The 18,859-nt window shown below is 44.3% G+C and overlaps 1 protein-coding gene across 2 annotated transcripts in view; it reads left to right on the top strand.

Moving 5' to 3' along the window:
- The window catches only part of LOC120546624 (prospero homeobox protein 1-like), a 32,675-nt gene extending 14,323 nt beyond the window's left edge, over window positions 1-18,352 (top strand). For both annotated transcript variants that reach the window (XM_039781692.1, XM_039781693.1), the window contains exons 4-5: window positions 363-557; window positions 13,244-18,352. In XM_039781692.1, the coding sequence (XP_039637626.1) occupies window positions 363-557; window positions 13,244-13,429 (381 nt within the window). In that variant the 3' untranslated portion in view covers window positions 13,430-18,352. The remainder of the gene's footprint in view (window positions 1-362; window positions 558-13,243) is intronic.
- Window positions 18,353-18,859: the final 507 nt, after the last annotated feature.

Here is an 18,859-nt window from a genome sequence, read left to right on the forward strand (position 1 = left end):
ACCACACACACTCTCACCCCCCCTCCTCAATTCCCCCCACCCGTTCTCGCTGTCTTACTTAATGTCTCTATTATCTTCCCTCCCTCCACGACCTGTTTCTTGCTCTCGTCTTTTATCTTTCTCTCTCGGCTACTTCACGGTCTTTTAAGATATCACCTCACATCTCAACTCCCTGGTGTGAAATGACACCCCGTCATCCTTACACGTCTTCTCAAATCCAGTGGCTTAATAAGCTTTTGACATGACAGTCTCTCCTCTACACTGCTTGCATGAAGAATATTTACAGATCCCATTTATATCTCTTCTATACAACAATACTGACAACCTAAGCATTGCTAACTCCTCCTCATCTCTCGTTCCAGTTTAATCGCTGCATCACCTCCCAGCTGATCAAGTGGTTCAGCAACTTCAGGGAGTTCTACTACATCCAGATGGAGAAGTTTGCCCGCCAGGCCATCAATGATGGAGTCACTGGAGTCGAGGAGTTGGGCGTCAGCCGCGACAGCGAGCTCTTCCGAGCCCTCAACATGCACTACAACAAGGCCAATGACTTTGAGGTAAACACCAACACTTTCAACTGTTTAGCAGAAAAAGAATCATTGTGTGTGAGAGGAGGAGCTGAGAACTGATGCGGTCCATATCGAAAAACGATGAATTTCACCTGATACCTCGTGATGCAGATGGGTAGTGTGACACCCTCTCACTGTATCCTCTCTGACACCGCTGTGACTGGTCTCAATGCTGAGTTTAAGTCTCTTATACATCCTGCTGCATACTGTACTACTATATAATGTGTATCGTCGCTGGCCTCTGAAAACATTTTTCGCTTTCAACTTAATCCTTCAGTTTACCTGAAATATTCAAAATTACATTTAAATTAATTAATGTGGAGCTACATGATTTTCACAGGACAGCAATAATATGAAAAAAAAATGTTTTTCTAAAGCGTGCATCACATGTTTCAGCCCTAAAGACGTGAGGAACTCTCATCCAATGAGGAAGAAACCTTACCGCTGGTTTTACTTCTTCCTCTGTTAATTTCCTCAGTGGATCTTAGTGTGTGTGTGTGTGTGTGTTTGTTTTTGAGAAGCTGCATTTTACTTCCCCATCCTCATTTACCTATCTGTGGTGAGATGTTTATGTGTATTCCAGTGTATTATAATCATAAATTCTCAGCAGGCAACTTCACAATATGTTTCATGTTTTCACACTTCTCCTTTTGCCACTGTGCATGTGTGTGTGTGTGTGTGTGTGCGCGTGTGCGCATGTGTAAATGTGTGTGTGTTTCATGATCGCCTTTGCTCTCTCAATGTCGGCTGACAATAGACCTTTAAAAGGCTTGTGTTAAGAAGGACCTGGAGTGATCTGGGTTTGTGTGTGTCTGAGAGAGTGAGTGTATGTGTGTGAGTGTTTTGTTGTTGCTGCATTTCCCAGTGTCCTGTTCACCTCGAAGGGTACAGCCGTCCCTTGGACCGGCCTGGCATGCTGGCAAAGCACTTCTCCTGTGTGTGTGTGTGTGTGTGTGTGTGTGTGTGTGTGTGTGTGTGTGTGTGTGTGTGTGTGTGTGTGTGTGTGTGTGTGTGTGTGTGTGTGTGTGTGTGTGTGGGTCTGTGTCACTTTGAGGGGGGGAAAAAAATCTCACTGTTATCAAGGTTAAGCGTCCTACTGTTTTAGTGAGAGGAAGGGGAGAGAAAGAGGGGGAGAGGGGGAAGAGGGAGATGGATAGATAGGGGATAGAGGGTGAGAGCTCGGAGACAAAGGAGAAAGCGATGAAGGGAGGGAAGGGGGAAAGGGAACCGAGGGGAATGGGAAGGGGAGAAAGAAGGGTAGAAGGAGAGAGGGGGGGAAAGAGAGATGACGTGCAGGAGAGAAGTGCCCTTGCGAGCAGTGGGAGTTTTGCAGCGCTCACATTTAAAGTGCTTCACTCTCTTTCTCTCTGTTTACGTCTATCTCTCTCTGTCCGTTATTTGTCCACTGGGGCTCCTCTGCGTGCACCCAAACACACACACACACACTTCCCCACATCCATCTTCAGCCCTCTTGAGGGAGGCTTTGAAAGACTCTGGCAGGCAGAGGCACTTGTATATATGATGTCTTAATAAGCCCAAAGTCCATCAGAGCAAAGCACAAAGAAAAATGACACTATTTCTTCTGTTCAGCTGCTCGTGACTGATCATGACTGAATTATTTGTTTAGTGACAGGGAAATACGTTTAAATCAAGAAGAAAGTGACCCTTCACCTAGTCCTGCATTTACACTCATTAAGAGTGACCTTCAATAGGTGCAGCAACATTCATATTTGTACACCACCAATGGTAAAAGCACAGCACAGTATCAACACTGTATTTTTTTTGTTCTTACCATTTTCTTACCAGAGGCTTGTTTCTGTTTTCATATCAAATTATGCTCTGCTTATGGTAAATCACCTGACACCCACAACAGGAAATAGAAGTAAATAATATTTCAAAAATGCAGCTTCACAAACTTGATATTGGCCCTGTGTTGTTTGACAGAACAGAAGATAAAGACATGTTCTAAGACTTATATAAATACTCAAATTCTTTTCCACAAAAAAAATTTAATTACTTAAAATTACACATATCAATAATCCAGAATCTATGAATATGCAAACATTGTTCATTGCTGGACACAGGTGGTCTCCCGCTTTACTGAAAAGTCCATCAGCATATGTGCACTGGAGTTTCCACATCACACCTGCCTAAGTTACATTGTGGACCACAACTTGACAAACTTCTTTGACTTCTAGTGTCAAAAATACACATGCATCATTCTCCACAGACAAACATTGAAGAGAAGAAACAATAAGCAAAACATATTTGTTTCAATTTTTATTCAGCGCAGGTTTTACTTTGTGCTTAAAAAATAAGTCAGTGTTAAAAATGTGGGTTGTATTGCAGAGCAGTTGGGCAAAATGTAAACTGGATGGCACAAGTATATATCTTTGACTGACACTGTGTTTCACTTCAGAGAAATGGATCCAATAAGATTCTTAGACAGGTTTGCATGACTCACATAACCGATCACAGAAAAGCAATTGACAAAACAACCTCTAGGAAGACACCCTACAAAAAATGCCCACTTGCCCAAGCACACGTAACGTGCCATCCTTTCCCTCAGACAAATTCCCTGTCACATCTCAGACAAAACTATCATTCTTCTCATGGCACCAGGAAGCTACTGTTAAAACAGGATTAAGGGGAACAGCCTATTTGCATACATAAATGTGAAAATTTGCAAGAAGACAGACCGAGAGGAAAAGAGTGAGAGCCCAGGTGAATAAGTCTTCTGTTGGCCGAGGAGCTGCAGTAGTAGAGGAGGGAGGGAAGGTGTTTTGCATATTAAGGTTTTTTTTTTGCTGGGCAGGTGTCTGAGAGATACAGGAGCTGATTAGAGTTTAGCACAAGGAAAATTTGCCCAGCCATGCAAATTCTAACCCCCCTGACAAACCAACCGCCTTGGTGAGCACGAAGACTGCGTGTAAGTGTTTGTGTGTAGCTTTTTGGTGTGTGTGTGTGTGTGTGTGTGGGTGTTATTTGTGAGTGTGACCATGTGTGATTGTGAGTGCCGGTGCGTGGGTTGTGTGTTTTTTTATGTTGGTGTGGAAATGGTGTGTTTTTGTGTGTTATATATGTGCACCGACACATTTGTTATGTTGTTCTGTCGTGTGTGTGTGTGTGTGTGTGTGTGTGTGTGTGTGTGTGTGTGTGTGTGTGTGTGTGTGTGTGTGTGTGTGTGTGTGTGTGTGTGTGTGTGTGTGTGTGAGTCATAGAGGTAATGTGGAGATGGAAATGTACTGGATGTGTATCAGGATGCCCCCAAGGCCCTTTTCTGTGGATCTCTCCCCTTTCTCCTCCACCTCCTCCTCCTCCTCCTCCTCCTCACCTTCCTCCCCTACCTGCTTGCACCACCACTTGAAACAGGAGCCTACGCAGATTCAGCAAGCGCACAAACACACACACACACACACACACACACACACAGTTTTCCCTTTGTCAGATTCTGCATCATCAAAGTTCCATCCACCTTGGTGGCGTCTTTGGAATGAATATATCCTCTGTTTCAGTGATCACACACGCACACACGCATGCACGCACACACACACACACACACACACACACACACACACACACACACACACACACACACACACACGTCTGTGGCCTTTCTTGTTTGATGCTAATCTGCTCTGTCACTGTGCTGGCCTAATACGCTCCCATCTCCCTCCCAGCTCCTCTTTTGTCGCGATTGTTTCCCTTTTTCCTTTCATATCCCTCCTCCCTCACTCCCTCTCGTCGTTCTCTCTTCCTTCTGTTGCCTCTCTCCTTTCATTCTTTCATCCTCTTCTATTGCATGTCTTCCGTTATCCCCCCCTTCATCTCCCTCGCTTTTTCCCCCCATTAGGAAGTTTTAATGGCATAATTGTCACATTCCTTCTGGCACAATGAACACCAGCGGTAATTAAAGAGCTTGCCGTTAATTACCTAGACCCCGGCTCTACTTTCCTCTTTTCTGAGCCCTCCTCCTGATCCCCTCTCTTCTTCTCTTTCTTCTCCACTTCTCATTCGCTCTGTCCATCGCCATCAAAGTCTTCCGAAACACACCCTGCCTCCCAAAGCCTTGACTTTGAGCGAGCAGCGCTTTCATGTGAGGATTCAAGTGAAAACTCTCGCTTAGTGTCCTTTTCTTTTTACTCCACAGCCCCCTCTGTCTGTCTTTGAACCCCCAATGACAACACACATCATCTTTTATAAGACAGGAATGTGTGTGACCTGGTAATGGGTTAGAGAGAGGGAGAGAGAGGTGGGGTCTGATAGAGAGGCAGTTTTATGATGGCTCTGGGAAACTCTCAGATTTCCATAAAACAGACTAGGCCAAGTTTCCTCTGTCAGTGACCACTCCTCCCACAGAGGACACACACACCTCGGCATTTAAAAGAGGAAGTCCCTATGATCTCCATGTGAGAAGGAGGTAGCAGCGAAAACGGTGAGAAGCCTTTGTCCGCACACACGCGGGTATCGTGTGTCCTCCCTTATCAGCTGCTCTTTCTCCTATTGGAAAGATGTCTCACTCCTTTTGTCCCTCTTCCTCTTTTGTCTGTCTATCCGTCTGTCATCCCTCCATTTGAATTGATAACGCCCTTTCACAGACACACACTTGTTTTTTCATCCAAAGTGACAAAATAATAAAAGAAAAGTTTCTAAAGTTTGACTTGTTCGCTCGTTCCCTCATCCATCTCTATTCCTCCCTCGCATGCGGCCTCTGCCTTTTCCCTCTATTATCCTCTCTTTCTCCCTCTTATTTTCCAGCTTTTCCTACCGCTGTCTCTCCTTCTCCCTCCTTCCCTCTCTCTCGGTTTCTCTCCAACTCTCCATCCATTACCAGAGCCACAGAGAGCTGAGAGCAGATGCTGTCTGTCCAACCGCCGTGCCCCATAGCATTGTGTGCTTCACCTCTCCTTCCCCCTTCACTCCCTCGTTCCTCCTCTTCACGTCCCTCTCGGGGCTCCATTTGTTCTCCACCCAGAGAGGCTAATGTCTGTTTTCTCCTCCTGCTTCCCCCCTCCCTGTCTTGCACTCCTTCATTCCTGTTGTTTTTTTGGTTTTATCACCACGTAGGGCATGGTGTGCGTGGGGTGCGTCTTTGACCGGGGTTCGACCGCAGGGAATTTGAGGTGAAAAGGTCACGGCCGTTGCACTGGATGCACAGGCACAGAAACAGATACAAACATGTATAAACATACATACGTACCTAAAAACACACACTTGCACACAGGTGTGGTGTTTTCTGTAAAAGGCTCTAGGGTTCTCTTTAAAGAGCGATTGAAGACAAAAAGAGGCAGAAGATAGAGGGAGAGAGATGAAAAGCTGGCGGTATAGATTTAAGTTCAGAGCTGCCAAAAATACAACCAATACAATTTGCCAGTGGGTTTATGTCAACTACACACACACACACACACACACACACACACCACCCCTAACCCGCTCTCTCCCCCTATCTACAGTATCTACTCTCATTTCCCTAATCTCTATCGCTCTAACTGAGAAAAGGTTGAAATACACCAAACTCCCTTACATGTGCATTTACCATGCATGCACATTACATTTGTCACACACAGCAACACATAATAAGTAGAGTACACGCTGTCCTTGTATGCAATCATGCAGCGTATATGTGCTTTTGCACCTGTTTTTCCCACCAGAGCCAGCAAACATGGTACAATTAAGACAGTAATGATGAGCTCAGGGGAGGCGCCGTCTTATGTTCATATTTATCATGTTCAATGTGAACTGAATCACAGATTTGATAGATGATCATAGATACAGACTGAGATGTTCACCAAGAAAATATGATGCGCAGATTCTCATTCAAACTTGTGTTGTTATTTTACTAAACTAAAGTCTGGGACTGGGAGAAGTAATAACTTTGTGATGCTAATAAGCTTGAAAGGTTGATTTACCCAAATAAAAAAAATAAAGTATACTGGTGATGACGATACTGGTAGATAGTAGTTGATAGTGTTCTGTAGTAAAACTAGAGCAAATAAAATCAATCTAAAGGGCTGGTACCACAAGAATTTAGTGAGAAATGTGTTTGGTGGAGTGAACCAACCCTTAAAAGAAAGACTGGTAACAACACTAGTGCGTTCACTGCACCTCTGATGGTCTCTATGGCAAAAAAATTAACAGATCTTCGGATATTACCCCGGACTTTGCAGTGCCATGAGCATAATTTGCGACTTTTCTTGGCTTTTGAGTTCTCTTAGTGGGAAGAGTTAGGGAAAGAAAAGAATAGAGAGTGTGATCATCTGCTTCTCAGTGAATAGCCGGGGGCTATTGAGGGCCCCCGTTTGACATAGCCTGACAGGTCTTTTCTTCAGCGTGTGTGTGTGCGCATATGTATGTGTGTATGTGAGAATAAGCCACTTTATTCTGTGCACTGATTAAATGACCAGAGCTGTTGTGAGTGTGTTAAGCCTGGGAACACCAGGGGTAGCAAGAAATCACTTAAATATGAAGAACTACATGATCCCCTCCCTCTCCTTTTCTCACCTGCTCACACAAACATATCGTCTCACTGTGCTCGTCCAACACTTGATTCTCTCTCCTCGCTGCTTTTCCACCAGTTCTCCCCCCTCTTCCTCCTCCTCCCTTCTTCTCCCCTCTCCTCCCTCCTTCTGTCCCTGGTCACCTTGTGAGGGGCAGCCTGCTCTGTGGCACAGCTGCTGATTATGTCATTATTTCTGGACCATTTTGGTCCGTGTGTGTGTGTGTGTGTGTGCGCGCGCGTGCATGTGTGTGTGTGTGTGAGACTAATGAAGCGTGGCAAAGGGACTCATGCCAAAATGACCAGGGCGTGCATCAGAGCTGCAGATGTGTCAAAGCAACCCCCCCATTCAAACACACAAACACACACAGACATACACACACACACACACACACGCACGCACACACTTCCCATTTCCCCTGCTGATACCAAACTCTCCCTCCTTCCATCCAATCTGCAGTTTATTATTTGTCTTTCTTCTCCTGCCATCTTGTTCCCTCACTTGCCCTTCCTTTCTTTCTCCTTCTATCCATCCTCCCTCCTTCGTTGCAGCTCCTTGCTCTCCATCCTTTATTGTTTGTCCGCCCACATACACCCTCCTTCCTCCTACCATTCTATTCTTCCTCTCCCTCCCTCCCTCTGTTCTCCTCCTCTCCAGATGTCCTGTTCCTATCTTCCAGACTCCCTTGCTCCTTTCTTTCCCTGCTGCCTCCTGCTCTCTCGGTCTCTCTGAGCCAGGTTGACTTCCTGACCTCCAGAGGCCCCTATACAGCGCTCTGTGACCCCCCTTCGTTTGGAACGCTTTCTCTCTGCCTGTGTCTGCCATACAAGCTCAGACGATGAATTTTTAAGTCTCTAAACATGGCTTGAACTGTGATTTCTGGCTTCCCCTGCTGTTTGTAATTCATTTTCTGTCTGTTGCTTGGTTTGCTATAAAACTACCACCCTCAACACAACACCCAATTTCTATAAAGCAAGGCAAAGAGAGGGGATGGCAAGAGTGGAGGAAATACATGTCATAAGAGGCCCTAATATGATGTGAATTTTGCGTGTGTGTGTGTGTGTGTGTGTGTGTGTGTGTGTGTGTGTGTGTGTGGGGTGGTTGAGGTCGAAGTAAAGATGGAGGGAGGAGCAAGAAAGACGGGATAGGAGAGTGACTTCATCAGTGTCTTTGACCCTGTCCTATCCTTGACTCCCTGGTGGAGGTGCACCTTGAGAAGAGCCCATGTGATGCTAGTGATCATGCTCACATACGTACACACACCAGACAGCAGGACACACACACACACACACACACACACACACACACACGTACACACAACAACCCCTCAAGGCTCCATGTTTTCAAGGCTATCAGTGGAGTGAGGGTGGCTGGTGTTTGCTCAGCTTTGAGGCCCGTTTCCCGTCCCAGTAGTCGCCTAAGCACAGAGAAAAGAGCACACTTCATGGATTAGAGATTTGAGAATCTGAGAGGAATTTAGAAAAAGTGAAAGGTTTTGAAAATGAAGAAATTAAGCACTTGGGAAGGAAATGATCGAACGAAGGATCCACTGCAACTCTGCCTGTTCTATTCCTCGCTAGTTGTTTGGACTCTTCAGCCATGCCACAGTCTTATCAGCAGGAGGGGGGGTTGGGGAGAAGCACAGTGGAGAAGGAAGAAAGGGGACATGGGTTGTGTTTGCCTAAAGTGACAGTGTGGGCCAAGGGCTTATCAAGGCCTTTGTAGATTATTGATCAGAGCAGATACGTGAGGCACGGGCAGTGTGAGTGTGTGTGTGTTAGAGGTTCGGGAAGCTCTGGCTTGACTCACTGAAATGTCACAAGCCTGCGCAACTTCAGTTTCAACTCTTGTTTTGAAACATATGTTTCGCTGTCAGCAGAAGTGACAATATTCTTAAGATACACTGCAAAGAAAAATATATCAATGCCAGACGACCCCATCTATGGCATTGAGTGCATTACAAAATCTATAAATTTCCGGTCTCACACACAAACACACACACACACACACACACACACACACACACACACACACAATGACCAAAAAGCATGGGAAGTGTTGGTATTCCCAGGCTGAGTTGGGGTTAGGAATTAACCTGGCTGGCAGCAGGGGCTTATGTGGTGTCCCTGCATTTCATCCTTCAAGGCTACAGCTCACTAGCGCACACACTCACTTACACACACAGCCTTATCTTCCAGGGTCTCGTCTTGTTTGGCCAGCGCTGTGCAAATAGAAGGTGCAATACATCTCCTGACAGTTCCCAAAAGCAAAGGGGAGAAACACGTTGGCCAAACAAACAGCTCAACCCTGAGTCATCGAGAGAAAAGAGATTTCTCAGGCTTTACCGAAAAACACATGCAAAGACAAACACACACACACACACACACACACACTTGCGCACAGTGTGTGTAACAGTAGCCTTTATTCGAGGGCTTGGGCCTCTGGCTACCTTTTTAAACGTTTGTCTAAGCAGTCTTAAGACAGGGGCCGCTGCTGGAGTGAATAGCTCCCAGCAAGCCGTCCACAGGCTCCTATTGTCCTCTGTCATATTTTATTATCTCATCAAAAAGCAGGAAATCCGATTCCCTCTCTCTGAAAAAGAGCTTATCCTTCTGTCTCAAAGCAACCTGTCACGAGAGAGCGAGATGGAGAGAGGTGGAGAGAATGGGGGAGAGAGTTGTGGGGAAGAGCGAGGGAGTCAGTGAATGAGAGTGATTAACTGCCTCATCGCTGCCTCTTGTCAGAGAAGTCCCTCTTTCTTTCTTTATTTCTCTCTCTTTCTTTCATCCTTCCTCCCTGATTGGTATTTAACCAACACACAGCATGATGCAAAGGTTAGGGAAGCGTGTGTATAGTATAGCTGATTCTTTTCTCCATTTTCCCCTCCTCCTCTCTTCCTCCTTTCATATTGTGTTACACAGGGGTAGAGCCACAATAATATCCCTTTTCATGAAAGCTTTTGTTTTTTTTGGACCCCCCGCACACACACACACACACACACACACACACACACACACACACACACACACACACACACACACACACACACACACACACACACACACACCAATCCTCTCTGTCTTTCTTGCATCTTCTCTCAGAACTAAACCACTTATTTTTCAGAGGGTCGTACGACTTTATCAATTGTGTGTGTGTCTGTGTGTCTGTGTATGTGTCTGTGTCTATGTGTGACATATGAAGAGGTCAACCTCGGAGGTCACACTGGTGGTGTTTTGTAGGTTGTTTTCGTAAAGATCTCATCTGATCTTTTTTCAGGCAAACTATAAAACTGTGTAACACAGCCAACATCTGCTAAAGAGTGGGACAGACAGACGTTTTATTCTTTTCTTCTGAGTCTCAGACATGTTTTCCATCATCACTTATACTATATTTAATTACATGCAAACGTGCAATTTAGTTATTCTAATTAGTAGTTACCTGAGAAACCATAAAACAGTGTTTTGATCCCAGACTATAAAGCACCCTGCTGACGAGGCGAACAGGGTTTCCTGCGCTACTGCACAGAGACACTGGTCAAATCACTATGTCATGATTGTGAAGTAAAATAAACATAAATGCACCTGTACCGTGTGATTGTCTATATTAACATTTAAAATGAGTGATCACAGAGAAAGTTAGAGGTGACAGGCAGTTATCTGTCAGCAGCTGAACATGACTAAAGCAGGCTTACGTCATCATTTTCCAAAAGCTTCTATTTCCACATTGAAAAAATGCAAAAAAGATGTCGTTTTCAGATTTGTCCGCTCTGAAGCTCTGTTTTCAGATGAGAAAAACACTGGCGTAATGTGGACCAAAATCTAAAAAAAGGTGTGTTTTCAAATTTAGCTGGCAGAGTGTAGATGAACTCTCAGTCACCTTGTTGGCCTTTTCCAGTCATCATTCCACACGCATACTCTTTTTTTTTTTTCCCTGCCTCTCTTCCTCCTTCCCTCCTCCCCTCTTTGTACATCTGTCCTTTAATTTTGGGCTCTGCTGAGAAGTTGTTAAAAAGCCCTATGAAAAATGTATGAAGGATTGTGAGCCACGCGATTGGCCCCATTTACCGGACAGCCGAGCGAATGAACGGCCACACAGGATAATCCCCCACAATGCCTCTGGAACAAAGGCCCAACAGCTGACCCTAGCAAGAGAGAGAGAGAGAGAGAGAGAGAGAGAGAGAGAGAGAGAGATGAAGAAGGGGGGAGTGAGGGGGGATGGAGTGGAACGGGGGGGGGTTGCGAACAGTTAAGGCTCACTGCTGGTCAGTAGGCAGCTTGCTCACATACACAATTCACATGTACTCGCGAAACAAAGGCTTCTGGGACAGGAATAACTCCCTCTGTTCTGTCGCTCGACTCTCTCTCCTTAGACTCTTCTCAGCCCCTCCTTCTCTTGCCACCGCTCTCTCCCTCCCTCCCATTCTCACTCTCTCGCTCTCTCAGTCAAGAGGATCTGAAATACCAATACCCTTTTCTCCTTGACATTGCTTTCCCCTTGCAGTCAGCGTTTTGCTGTCCTTTTATAGTCAAAACGTCAGGAGAAATTCCATGCAGGAATATTCTTAGTAATGCGGCACTCCCTGCGTCTAACAGCTAGGGTGCTAGCGTTGCATTCGCCCGTTAGTGAGGTCTTGTGGGAAAAGGGTGCGCATTCCCGCACAGGCACTTACAACGCATACACACAGTTGCCCTCGCACCGGGGTCAGCATTTCAGAGACGACAGCAGCCCAAACAATGAATTATATCCACTTCTACCAGAGGGGAATTCAATATTTGGGGAATTGGGTTAGCTTGTGTGTTTCCTCTCTGTGTCAAACTCACACACTATCGCACACAAGCTCCTTATTCACGACTCACCTTTTCACTCGAGCAGTGGACAGAGATATGCACACACACCAGACACACGGGCATCTTAGCCTCCATTCATCACCCCGAGGGGGGGCGGGTGGCTGTCCCGTGTGTGTGTGTGTGTGTGTGTGTGTGTGTGTGTGTGTGTGTGTGTGTGTGTGTGTGTGTGTGTGTTCCAGCGGCCACTAACCTTGCTGTGTCCTGACACTCCTGATGAGTATCTGCAGGACACTGGATGAGAGGAGTGGAGCGGAGTGCGCACTGTCAGGCATTTGGGCAAGCTGCTGCTGATGTATATGTGTGTGTGTGTGTGTGTGTGTGTGTGTGTGTGTGTGTGTGACAATTTGTGTGTGCGAGCATCAAGGGAGGCGAGCAGGGAGACAGTCAGCATTATCCAAGCAGGTGACCCCTGAAGGCTGCGTCGCCGTGGAGCTTTTAGTTGAGGAATAAGACTCATCCAAATACAGCTTGTGTGTGTACAGCGAGCATTATGTAGAGCTCTGTAACAGTACAGGATGTGTCATCTCCTTGGCACAAGGAGGTGTGTGCGATAGTGTGTGTGCTCGGCCTGCATGACTGTGTGTGTGTGTGTGTGTGTGTGTGTGTGTGTGTGTGTGTGTGTGTGTGTGTGTGTGTGTGTGTGTGTGTGTGTGTGTGTGTGTGACAGAGTGTTGGCCTAGGGGAAGGTGTCACAGATCTTTGCCAGACTAATCATCTCCATGGTGTCGGTGAGCGCTGCTGTCAGGGACACTAAAGAGGCGGCGTGTCTCCTCGTTCCCAAAGCATTTAGTACTTCCTCTTTCGCCAGCAACTCTCTGCCGCTCTTCACTCAGCTCCGCTCTCTTGTTTGGTCACAGATTTACAGTGGGACTCATAAAGATGTCACGCTGACCATGTTGCATTGAGGGAAGTGGGAGTTGTGAGAAACCTGAGAATTCACAAGAAGTGACTTTTCTCAGGCTGACACCTCAATTGGCTTTTAAGGAAGTAGATACACAAGAGACAGGAGATTTATGATTTTACATCCACTGTAAAAAATATGAACATGTTCTACAAGGGAGGAGATAACAGTGTTGGGCATAATGCAAGAAAACACTGCTGCAAAAGTGATCGCTAACGGCGAGTGGAAGTCACGCATTTTAGAAACCCAATGAAACTTTCTGCAATTTACCGTAAAACAATTCACTTTCAAGCGTTGAGTCACTTCTAAGTGATTTGGTCTCCTTACAGAGGAGTAATGTATTCAAACGCTGACTTTCTTTCTATAGATGTACGTAGAATATTCTTCCATAGATGAATAATCATTTCTTTCCTTCCTGTGTCTGTGAAGGTCCCTGAACGCTTTCTGGAGGTGGCAGAGATCACACTGAGGGAGTTCTTCAACGCCATTGTGGCCGGCAAAGACGTGGACCCGTCCTGGAAGAAGGCGATCTACAAGGTCATCTGCAAACTGGACAGCGAAGTCCCAGAGATTTTCAAGTCCCCCAACTGTCTCCAAGAGCTTCTACACGAGTAAATTTCTCCTCCTCCTTTTCCTCCTCCTCCTCCTCGCTCGACGCTTTGCGCTTTTTTTTTTTTTTTCTCTGATTTCATAGAATTTCTAAATATTCTCTTTTGTTGTTTTTTTCTTTTTTCCAAAACTTTTCTTTTGATTTCCTGTTTTTTTTCTTTGAATGTATGAAAGTTATGAAGTAGCATTCCCAATCTGAAGCCTGTGGCAGTTCCTAAATGACCTAGCTATTGTGTTGTTGTTCTTATATGATAATTATCAAGATGGTTTTTATTTGTTTTGTTTTTGTATGATTCTGAACTGAGACTCTAATCTTATTGGGTGTTTTTTGGACCGTGTGAACCCTCATCCGTTTGGCTTGTTTTATGATCAACACTAACAAAGTCCACAGTGTGTGGAAGACGTTCCTGAGTTCCCATTTACACTACTAAGAACATAGGCTGGGTTCCCTAAAGACTTTACTCATGGCACCCTGGGGTGTCCCTCCAATCCAGTGGGTGTCCAAATGAACTGTGTTCCCCGCAAAGTGGGCTCCCAATAGACTGTGCTACTGAAGATGTCCCCAACAGGACAGTCACACACATGCACACAAAAACAAGGCCTAGTGAGGTTACTGACTGACTGGACGAAGACTGGACTCGTGGTACTGGTCTGTACTAGTCTGTGGGACTTGGACTGGTTTCCAATAGCTACTGAGCTCTACCATGTTTTGAAGTGTGTTTTCCCTGCAAGTAGGGCATTGTGTTTATTGGGTGTACATTATTATTTTGATTATTATTATTATTATTGTTGTTGTTGTTTAGGATTATTATTATTTGTCATCACTGCTTGCTGAAGATTGGCACTTCGAGATTTGTTTGTCCCTTGATGCTGTTGCAGAAAAAAATAAATTATTGCTATTAATATTATTCAAAGAGTTTAGATTCTGAAATATGTTGCCCCCCATTTCCCATCCTTCTTCTTACTCCTGTCTTGGTTTGTCCATCTCTGAAGTGGACTTTTGTGGATATTTTGTTGTTGTTTTTTTGGTAGTTTGGGGCAACTTGCCTGGAAAGTGTTTTGATTTGGGGTTTTAATGGAGAGCCATCGGAGTAGGCTTCTCTATATGCCTGTAGTGACTAGCCTATCCTGCAGAGGACCAGTCCGGCAACGATGCTGGAAAAAGAGTAAGGCTGCAGAAACACATGAAGTAAAAAGTGCAGAAGTATAGAAATATGCAGAAGACGTGTGGCCTTTTGGTGCGTGATCTGCTGTTTTTAAATGGCTAATTTTCCGTAGCCACTCCAGCTTTGACAACTAAACTGCTCCCACTAAACGAGCCATTTGTCCAGCTATCAAATAAATCTTATTCGTCTAATTCTGTGGCGGATTGGTGAACATAGACAATAATAACTGCATAGTCTTTTTGTCTTTTTATAGCACTGTTCACTAAATAGCTCATGTGTGAGATGAAGTCCACCTGTTTATATGACAGGCTTTTATTGTGATTAGCCTGTACAAGGTGTAAATGACATTATGAAGTTATTTCAATAGCAGTTGATACTTGAATATATCAGAATACTGTGGCAATCTAAAGTACAGTGTCGCTGAAACAATAGATAATTGAATACATACGAATAGAAGCATCAGGAGGAGGAAGATAATTTAAGGAGGGCAAAGAGAGAGGGGAATATAAGCTGAAACACAAGCGTTTATTAATTCTGCTTCAAGTGGAACAACACACACGCGCACACACTGCTCCTTCCCTCCATGTTCACCTGCCTTTGAGTGATCTAGCTCCTCTCTCAATGCAACAATACGAGGTCGGAGGTGAGCACTCACCCCAGGGGTAGATGGAGAAGCTCTCAGCACTACAAAGAGCGGGGACAAAGGCACAGAGTGAGGAGCAACACGCACCTGAAACCCTCTGCTCTGTCCCTCCGTCCCAAACTGGCAGCTTTTAAGACCCAAAGTGTGATTCTCTTGAAGCCACTGTGCCCAGTTTGTTAAACAGCATTCCTTTCACTTTTACCTGAGATTCCAATCCCAGATTTTCCACTTGAACTGTACATGTATATCTACTGTTTTATTCATTTTATCCGCCCTCTCAGGCTTTTAAGACAAAAAAAATAAGCAGTTACTGTAAGCTGCCCTTTTGATGAGGTAAGTTAAAGGAATGAGAGGCCTTGAATGCTTTCTAGAGTGCGTGCGAGCTAGCTGTTGGTCTCACCTTGGCGACATTATCTCATGGTGTGTGTGTGTGTGTGTGTGTGTGTGTGTGTGTGTGTGTGTGTGTGTGTGTGTGTGTGTGTGTGTGTGTGTGTGTGTGTGTGTGTGTGTGTGTGTGTGTGTGTGTGTGTCACAAAAGATCAAAAGGGGCAGGTTGCTTAACCTGCTGACTTGTCTAAGCAAGACAAAGCGCCTGACAAAAGGAGGCAGAGAAAGACAGAGAGCTACTCCCTTCATTATTTCCCCCATCTCTTCCTCCCCGAACAGTGTTCTTCTTAAGATACGGGAGCCCTGAGAGAGCGAGCCGGACACATTTCTCACTGAAGGATGGGCTAGGCCCTGCGTGTCTCAGAGTCTCAAAGCACCAGCCAAAGGCTCTAAAGTGCCACAAACAAAGGAGAAAGGAAAGGACACTTTTATCTGATGCACAGATTATTATCGCTCCGCACCCTCCCCCTTCCTGCAACCCCACCCTAAAGTTAAAGAGTTCCTGCGCCTAAAAAGATTAATTCAGGATAATGAAGACTTTAAGTGCAAAAAGGATTAGCAAGACCTTAAAACCGCATTGAAAATATTTTTGTCAAGTTTTCCTTTTCTGGGGTCGTTTGATTTTAAGGATAACATTATTGAAATACTTATATAGCCTTTTTTAAGAATTGTAAAAGATAAATATATGGGAAAAAATATATACAGTAGTGGAAGTTCTTTGGAAGGCACTGTTAAAATTGTTTCATTTATGAAATCTTGAGGGTATTTATAGTGACAGCTTTGTTTAAATCTGTAATATGAATAAGTGAGTTGTTGGTAGATTAGGAGCAATAGTTGTAGGTTTTTTGCAGGTTTTGTGACCAGTTTTCCTTTTGGTTTCTTTACCTTTTGTATCGTGCTGAATGGCTGTGCTCTCGAGATCAGAAAATAAACTTGGAATCCGTTTTCAGAGAATGAAATGTTGTTGCTACTGTAAATACTTTCAGGATGAAACAAAGAATAACTGTACAGTTTTTCTATTCTCACTCAGAGTGCGTAGAGAAGGGTGAAAGTTGTTTAAAAAAAGAAGGGTGAAGAAAAGAGAGATGACCTGCTCTCTCCAACCGGACTCATAACCACTCTTCCAAAAACCCACAGAGGAGAGGTTTTTCTTGTTTTTTTTTCCCCTGCCATGCCTTTAACGGGAGTCTGTTTCCCGTCGGCAGTGCCCTTGAAGTTGCACCAGCATGCGTTTCTTTAATTTCCGCTGACAGAACGATGCATTAGGCTAGCGGTCGGGTAATGATGATGTCACAGAGTGGCCCGTTGGCAGGACCCGGTCTCGTCCAAAAACAAGGGCAGACTGCCGCCATCCTAGCTCTAGATTTGACCCGGGAGAGAGACAGGAACTCATTGTCATCAGGAGACCAGTGTCATGGAGGGGGCACATCATGCTGTACAGTTTAAAAAGAGACTGCAGACAGAAAAAAATGATTTATACCCTTTTTTACCAGGTTCAAACAGTTGGGAAAAGTTTGGACTTCTGTGGAATTTATGTACGCTTTGCATTCTGTGTGTGTTTGTGTGTGTGTTAGTGTGTGTGTGTGTGTGTGTGTGTGTGTGTGTGTGTGTGTGTGTGTGTGTGTGTGTGTGTGTGTGTGTGTGTGTGTGTGTGTGTGTGTGTGTGTGTGTGTTAGATGTATATGTGTGTGTCTGTGTGAGAGAAAAGACCGATTATGAGAAGCTGTGAACCAGTGAGTGACACAATTCTCAACACTGTGGCCCCTCCCCCACCCCTGGGAGTTGCATCCTGACATGTAAATGATTCTCATTAAGCGTTGGCAATGTGTGTGTGTGTGTGTGTGTGTGTGTGTGTGTGTGTGTGTGTGTGTGTGTGTGTGTGTGTGTGTGTGTTGCGATAATTTCCTCTGATCTGTTTTCTGACCTGTTTGAAAGGGGGTTTTGTTTCTCAATGCTTTCAGTAGTAATTTTTTTTTTTTTTTTTTTGTTATGACATTGCTCCTCTTTTTTTTTGTAAATATCAATGATGTGGACTTACAGTGATAAAATACTGCCTTTGTGTAACTTAGCAATATGTTATGTAAATAGTGTTTTGTTGATGCTTTTTGTATGACATTATTATTCGATTCTAGTGCAGTAATTCCAACTGGAACAGCCATGTTTCAAATACAGTCTGAAGGGTTACACACAAGTTGTAAAATAAAACTCTTGACATGGCTGCTTTTTTCTGTTATTGGTGTCTATTTGTCTTGCAGATTTTGTGTAATTTATTGGTTTAATTTATCCTAATTTATTTGATGTTGTTTTCTTTTGTTTTTCAAACAGGGAAGGCTGTACTGCATTTCGTTATGTAGAACCAATTTAAAAGATTTTAATCCTTATCTACCTAAAATTGAATTTAAGAAATTAGTATTCTAGCGTGCTCATACAATTGAGAGAAATGATAAAATGGAGATCTTGGCAGCTAAATGGAACTGGACAGTTTTAAAGAAAAAAAGGTTTTTATGTTTTGTTCCGGGACAGGGCCGAGGGTGGGCTAGAACGCTGAAACTAGTTTGAAGCAGTTTTGTATTTTCTCTTGAGATTTTTTCCCCTGTATTGCTTTGGCCCAGCCCAAAAACAACCAGTAGTCAAATTGCCTTTCGTGCCTTCACCCTCTATGAACTGAATGTATGTGCAGTATATATGCAAGCTTGTGCAAAATGAATAAAAAATGGAAATAAAAATGAAAAAGAGTAGAAAACGTGTGCCGTTTGTGGTTTATTTACATCGCTGTCTACAACACACACTCAAAAAGTGTGTGTGTGTGTGTGTGTGTGTGTGTGTGTGTGTGTGTGTGTGTGTGTGTGTGTGTGTGTGTGTGTGTGTGTGTGTGAGTGTGAGATCATTAATTTTTTCATTTAACTTATTTAGCATCACTGACTACAATGTTTGTATTTACTATACAGTTACTCTGTCCTGTTGGAGCGAATCAGCAACGCTCGGCTCTCTGAGTGATTCAATGCACTAATGAGGAGTTTGACAGCAGAGCACCAACCTCCCAGCCTAGTTTTCTCCACAGATGACTGCAGATGCCGCTTCATCGGGCTAAATGCAACAATCGCCATAGCCAGGGACACACAGACACATCATGAAATCATCTCTTCAACCTTTAACAAATAAGCTGACTAAATATAGACAAGTTAATAAATGCCAAGATAAAAGTTTAAGTAAACAGTGGAAAGACAAACCTCTTGAAAA

The sequence above is a fragment of the Perca fluviatilis genome, chromosome 18 (genome assembly GCF_010015445.1).
Source record: "Perca fluviatilis chromosome 18, GENO_Pfluv_1.0, whole genome shotgun sequence".
NCBI classification, from domain to species: domain Eukaryota; kingdom Metazoa; phylum Chordata; class Actinopteri; order Perciformes; family Percidae; genus Perca; species Perca fluviatilis.